The sequence below is a fragment of the Trichophyton rubrum genome (assembly GCF_000151425.1).
Source record: "Trichophyton rubrum CBS 118892 genomic scaffold supercont2.4, whole genome shotgun sequence".
Classification (NCBI taxonomy): Eukaryota; Fungi; Ascomycota; class Eurotiomycetes; order Onygenales; family Arthrodermataceae; genus Trichophyton; species Trichophyton rubrum.
In genome coordinates this window covers 54,798-60,120 of record NW_003456425.1, presented here as the reverse complement: position 1 = coordinate 60,120, position 5,323 = coordinate 54,798, and the positions used below count along the sequence as shown (strand labels likewise).

Here is a 5,323-nt window from a genome sequence, read left to right as displayed (position 1 = left end):
GAAAGGCAAAGAAACTCGCTGATGAAGATGAGATGAAGATGACCGAGGGAAATAAAGGAAAAGGAAAGGAAATGAAGAAAAAAAAAAAAGAGGACGCCGCGCCGGTACAGTGTCGTCCCGTTTGGTAGATGAGAGAGGAAAAGAAGAAAGATGAAAAGAAAAAAAGGCACGGCAGTAAAACAGACAAGAAGAGAGGAACAGACAGAACAACAGTGAACGCCGGTTGAAGTCAAAAAAGTCGTGGGTATGTAAGTGGTATCTCATGAAGTAGAAGCGGGGAGTAGTAGTAATGGCGGCGGTGGTGGTGGTCGGATAGAAGAGAGGCAGGGGAGAGAGGGTTATAATATGCCCGAGTCCTTGAGGGCGTTTTGGAGGATGGTCTCTTTGACGGCGGCAAAGACCAGCCGGATGTTCGACGTGTCGGTTGCTTGCGTCAAACTGAGCACGTTAGTATAGGCCTTGAACAGTAAGAAAACGAAAGAGCGTACGCACTGAGGATAGAGGTTGAGGTGTGCGCGGTTGACCTGGTTGAACCGCCAGAGCAGGTACTTGGCCGCGCGGTTGACGTCGTTGCCGCCGGAGTAGTCTGGGAAGTACTTGTTGAGCGGGGAGCGGCCGAGCTTCTGGCGGAAGAGGTCGACCTTGTTGAGGAAGAGGACGATGGAGGTGCGCATGAACCAGCGCGAGTTGACGACGGAGTCGAAGAGGACGAGGGACTCCATCATGCGGTTCTGGTTGCTTTCCTCGAGCAGGACCTGGTCGTATTCGCTGAGGGCGACGCAGAAGATGATGGAGGTGACGTTTTCGAAGCAGTGGATCCATTTCTTGCGTTCGCTGCGTTGCCCGCCGACATCAAACATGCTATCGAAGTCAGTATACATATAGAGATATTGTGTGGGTGTGACGTACTGGATGGAGAGCTGCCCCATGGTGAACCTGGTCTCGTAGATGCCGGTGGTCTTTGTTCGGGCGCGCAGGACGTCAGCCTCGTTGGGGATGTAGTCTGGCATGGTTATCCGCTTTGCCTCCTCGAAGAAGCTATAGAGCATTAGCATATGACTGCAGATACGGTAGGGAGACGTACTATGGGGCAGAGTCCATGAGGTAGAACTCGTTCTGGCGCTCGAGGACGGCGGGTATGCTGGGGTCGTTCCAGAGATATGTGATGGCGTCTCCGACCTTGAGCTCGAGGGCGACGTTGGGGTCCGGGTCGATGTTGTAGTCGAGCAGGTAGTCCATGAAGTCGCGGACTTTGGCGCTGGAGGGCTGAATCTCGAACTGGTGCATGGCCCAGACGAGCGATTTGGCGCAGTCGAGCAGGTTCTTGTAGACGGTGAGGCGGTACATGGACAGCTCCTCGACGGAGTAGCCGTTCTGGTGGATAATCTTCATCTGCTTGACGATGGTCGACTTGCCGCTCTCGCCGGAGCCTGTACATCTTAGCATGCAGTCATCATATCAACGGAGAGCAAGAGGAAGGATAGGGAAGAAAGGAATACCCAAGAGAAGGATCTTGCACTCCTTCTTGAGGCGCTTCATGTCTTCCTCGAGGACTCTGTCTATGGCCTGGCTCTTCTTCTTCTGCTCCATAATCTCGTCCGACCCGCTGCCGGCCGAACTCAGACATCCTCCCATCCTGTCCGGTGGAGACACGGCGACTGAATTATACGAGGCAGGCGATGTAGCGGAGGTCGATGCAATAGCGATAGAGTGGTGTTGAGGTGGTGGTTATTGTGAGGCAGGCTGTGCGGAGGAGGCTGCAGGCGGCGGCGACGGCGGCGACGGCGACGGCGAAGGCGAAGGCGGCCGTCACAACAAAGACGTCTTTGTCCTTCTTTATGCTGTCGGCCGGTCGTCTCCTGTCTGTCTGTCTGTCTGTCTGTCTACTATGGACTGTGACTGTGACTGTGTATCGGTCTGGTCGTGTGGTAGAGGCGACGGTGGATCCTGGGCCGGCGAGACCCCAGCGGCGGAGGAGGAACTCAAGGCCAGCAGCGCATGGACGAGGCCTGTCTCTCGTCTCGCTCGCTGGTGCTGCTGGCGGTCTCTGGGTCTGTCGCAGGCGGAGGACTCGAGCGTCTCGCAGGGGCTGTCGATGGCTGTCGATGGCTGTCGGGAGGAAGACGAAGATCCAGAGAAGTCCAGCTGACGAGGAGGAGCGAGAAAGACAGCAGAAAGACAGCAAAGAGAGAGAAGAAGAAGAAGAAGAAGAAGAAGAAGAAGAAGAAGAGAGTAAAGGAAGTAAAGAAGAGGAAGAGAAAAAGCAAGGAAAAGGCGGGCTGTTAGGTAAGCGTATTACCCACCGTTACCCGCAGAAGTTGGCAGGCGGCGAGGGGGCAGCGGGCGGTATCTTACAGGACGTTACGCCAGATTTACGGTGAGACCAGCGATGGACTATCAGACGATATTGAGGATATTAAGAGGATATTAGAGAAGAAGAGAAGAAGAGAAGAGAAGAAGTCAAAGAGAGATGTCAGAGAGAGGCAGGGAAGACGAGATCTTGCGGCCGTCGCTTGCCCCGGCCATGCCATGTGGAAGCGCCAGGGATGCTCCGTAGGCTGCGGATGGACTTCTTAGTAGGCGCAGTAAGACAGTCAACCGGCAGAGTCGAAGGACTGCCTCACTGTCTTCTCTTCTTCTTCTTCTGCTTCTTCTTCTTCTTCTGCTTCTCTCGATGGCGGCTGCACCTGAAACATGGCAGCTTCTCCTGCGAGCTGCCCTTGAAACCGCCCTCTGACCAGCCAACCAGCTCCCGCGACCTCTGTTTGACGGGCCGACAAGACTCAACACCTTATCGCAGACGACCTGTCGCTGTTTAGCTTGAGCGTATGATGTAAACCGGACAAAGCTCAAGCTGTCTCCTTCAGGCTGTCCGCTCCGAGCGGCGACCGGTGGCGACGCGGAGACCTTCGAGCCAGGCCTGTATTCTGTGTCTTGTACGGAGTAGATGGAAGACCGATAAACTAATGGCCCGGAGCAGAGGTCGGCATCTGCAGCAGTCAGTCAGATAGTCAGTCGTAGTCAAGGACTTCATCTCCATCTCGTAGTCAAGCTATAGTCACCTTCCCGGCCCTTAAGTGCGCTGGCCTCTTGTCATTGCTGAGGTTGCCCTGCTTAGTCTCTGCTGCTGCTTGTTGCCTGTCGCTGCTTACTTGCTGCTTACTTGCCGCCCCTCTTTCTTTCTCTCTCTCTCTCTCTCTCTCTCTCTCTCTCTCTCTCTCTCTCTCTCTCTCTCGCTTTCTTTGCTTCTCCTCCACTTTCATCAACTCCTCCAACCATCGCGATCAGCCACATCTCCAGCACATCTCCAGCACATCTCCAGTCCCGCCGACTATCTGCAGCTGACAGCTATCACTCCTTTGACCGACTCTCCCTCTACCCCTCCTATCGTCTCAGCGTGCCTCGGCCGTCTTCACCATGGCGGAGTTCGTGCGCGCCCAGATATTCGGCACCACCTTCGAGATCACCACCAGGTGCGTCGACAATACGGCATACAAGATGAAGAGTAGAGATTACTGACTGCCGCAGATACTCGGACCTGCAGCCGGTGGGCATGGGCGCCTTTGGGCTTGTCTGGTAGATATCCCAGCTCTTCCATGTCATCGCCATATCCGCCAGGCTAACTGTTGAAACTGCAGCTCCGCCAAAGACCAATTGACAAACCAGGCCGTCGCCGTCAAGAAGATCATGAAGCCGTTCAGCACGCCCGTCCTGGCCAAGCGGACCTACCGAGAGCTCAAGCTGCTCAAGCACCTGCGGCATGAAAATGTACATCCTCATTCCTTGTAATAATAATATGTATATATACTGACCTTCACAGGTCATCAGCCTAAGCGACATCTTCATCTCGCCGCTCGAAGACATGTACGTGCTCTGCCTCCATCACCGCGCCCATCTGCTGACTCTGACTCGCCGCAGATACTTCGTCACAGAGCTGCTCGGCACCGACCTCCACAGACTGCTCACCTCCCGGCCGCTGGAAAAGCAGTTCATACAGTACTTTCTCTACCAGATCCTCGTGCGCCTCTCTGCATACATCCCTGAACTCTGCATGCGTCGAACTACTTCTGACATCGTCTAGAGAGGCCTCAAGTATGTCCATTCCGCCGGCGTCGTCCACCGCGACCTCAAACCGAGCAACATCCTCATCAACGAAAACTGCGACCTCAAGATCTGCGACTTTGGCCTCGCCCGTGTCCAGGACCCCCAGATGACCGGCTACGTCTCGACGCGGTACTACCGTGCCCCCGAGATCATGCTGACATGGCAAAAGTACGACGTCGAGGTCGATGTCTGGAGTGCGGGGTGCATCTTCGCCGAGATGCTGACTGGTCGACCGCTTTTTCCGGGCAAGGATCATGTCAACCAGTTCTCCATCATCACAGAGCTGCTCGGGACGCCGCCAGACGAGGTCATCCAGACCATCGGCTCTGCCAACGTGGGTGTCTCTTATCAACTTCTATATTCTACGCTTTTGACTAACCTGTAGTAGACACTCCAATTCGTCCAGTCTCTCCCCAAGCGACAGCGACAGCCACTCAGTGAAAAGTTCAAAGATGCAGACCCTCTCGGTATCTATCTCCAACTCTGCCCTGTCAGTAAAGAAATACAAGACTAATTCTTCTAGCCGTCGATCTGATTGAGAAAATGCTCGTCTTTGATCCCAGAGCACGAACCAGCGCTGTCCAGGCTCTGGCCCACGAATACCTGGCCCCTTACCACGATCCTACAGACGAACCAGTGGCCGGCGAACGCTTCGACTGGTCCTTCAACGACGCCGAACTCCCCGTCGATAGCTGGAAGATCATGATGTATGCGGAGCTCCTTTTGCCTCTTTTCCCCTCCATCAACATCAACCCAGACAGCAATACCACCACCACCACAAATCACCTCCTCGCAATATCAATGCCACCACCACAAATCCCTCCCTCGCAATATCAATGCCACCACCACTGCAAATACCACTAACCCAGCCACCCCAAATACCCTGAATACCGCTCTTTCTCCCCCTCTTCATTGTTGCTGGACAAGTTTAACGCTGACTTGTCTAGGTACTCTGAGATCCTCGACTATCATAACGTCGACCAGGTGTCACAGGAGTACACCGAGCCCCAGCCGCCCCCAATAGATATGGCAGCCACCGCCTCGGTGTCCCATCCCCAATGATACGCTGGGTGCAATCCGCGCCATTAATGCATTCATAATGACAATACATACATTAAAGTGAGAGAAAAAAACAACTCGATGAGAAACGGGAAAAGAAAGCAATTAAATGCAACAAAAAACGTGATGGGAGCAATGACCGTCTAATAGAAACGAAAAA

General features: G+C 54.1%; 2 protein-coding genes across 7 annotated transcripts; one reads left to right on the top strand and one right to left on the bottom strand.

Annotated features, from left to right (window-relative positions):
* Positions 1 to 66: 66 nt before the first annotated feature.
* TERG_03874 (uncharacterized protein) lies at positions 67 to 1,615 on the bottom strand. 4 transcript variants are annotated; one of them, XM_047749668.1, is made up of 4 exons: positions 1,085 to 1,615; positions 910 to 1,038; positions 493 to 861; positions 67 to 438 (listed from the first exon to the last, which is right to left on the bottom strand). In XM_047749668.1, exons 1-4 carry the CDS (start codon positions 1,444 to 1,446, stop codon positions 339 to 341), a joined length of 960 nt encoding a protein of 319 aa, XP_047606106.1. In that variant the 5' UTR covers positions 1,447 to 1,615; the 3' UTR covers positions 67 to 338. The 4 variants fall into 4 exon arrangements, with proteins under 4 accessions (XP_047606106.1, XP_047606105.1, XP_047606104.1 ...); XM_047749667.1 differs by having other exon boundaries at positions 493 to 1,038; XM_047749666.1 differs by having other exon boundaries at positions 67 to 861.
* A 1,611-nt stretch (positions 1,616 to 3,226) lies between these two features.
* TERG_03872 (CMGC/MAPK/P38 protein kinase) lies at positions 3,227 to 5,323 on the top strand (the record flags this gene model as incomplete). 3 transcript variants are annotated; one of them, XM_003234772.2, is made up of 9 exons in its annotated part: positions 3,227 to 3,473; positions 3,529 to 3,576; positions 3,639 to 3,768; positions 3,821 to 3,864; positions 3,919 to 4,018; positions 4,082 to 4,438; positions 4,493 to 4,571; positions 4,628 to 4,811; positions 5,052 to 5,166. In XM_003234772.2, exons 1-9 carry the CDS (start codon positions 3,418 to 3,420, stop codon positions 5,164 to 5,166), a joined length of 1,113 nt encoding a protein of 370 aa, XP_003234820.1. In that variant the 5' UTR covers positions 3,227 to 3,417. The 3 variants fall into 3 exon arrangements, with proteins under 3 accessions (XP_003234820.1, XP_047606102.1, XP_047606103.1); XM_047749664.1 differs by having other exon boundaries at positions 3,227 to 3,768; positions 5,052 to 5,323; XM_047749665.1 differs by lacking the exons at positions 3,227 to 3,473; positions 3,529 to 3,576; positions 3,639 to 3,768 and having other exon boundaries at positions 3,780 to 4,018.

What these genes read in the sequence shown, in the direction of transcription:
- TERG_03874 (XM_047748175.1), bottom strand. Translation starts at nt 1,446, where the DNA reads ATGCTAAGATGTACAGGCTCCGGCGAGAGCGGCAAGTCGACCATCGTC. An exon ending in CTCATGGACTCTGCCCCATA is followed by an intron (nt 1,039 to 1,084) that starts GTACGTCTCCCT and finishes AATGCTCTATAG; the next exon opens with CTTCTTCGAGGAGGCAAAGC.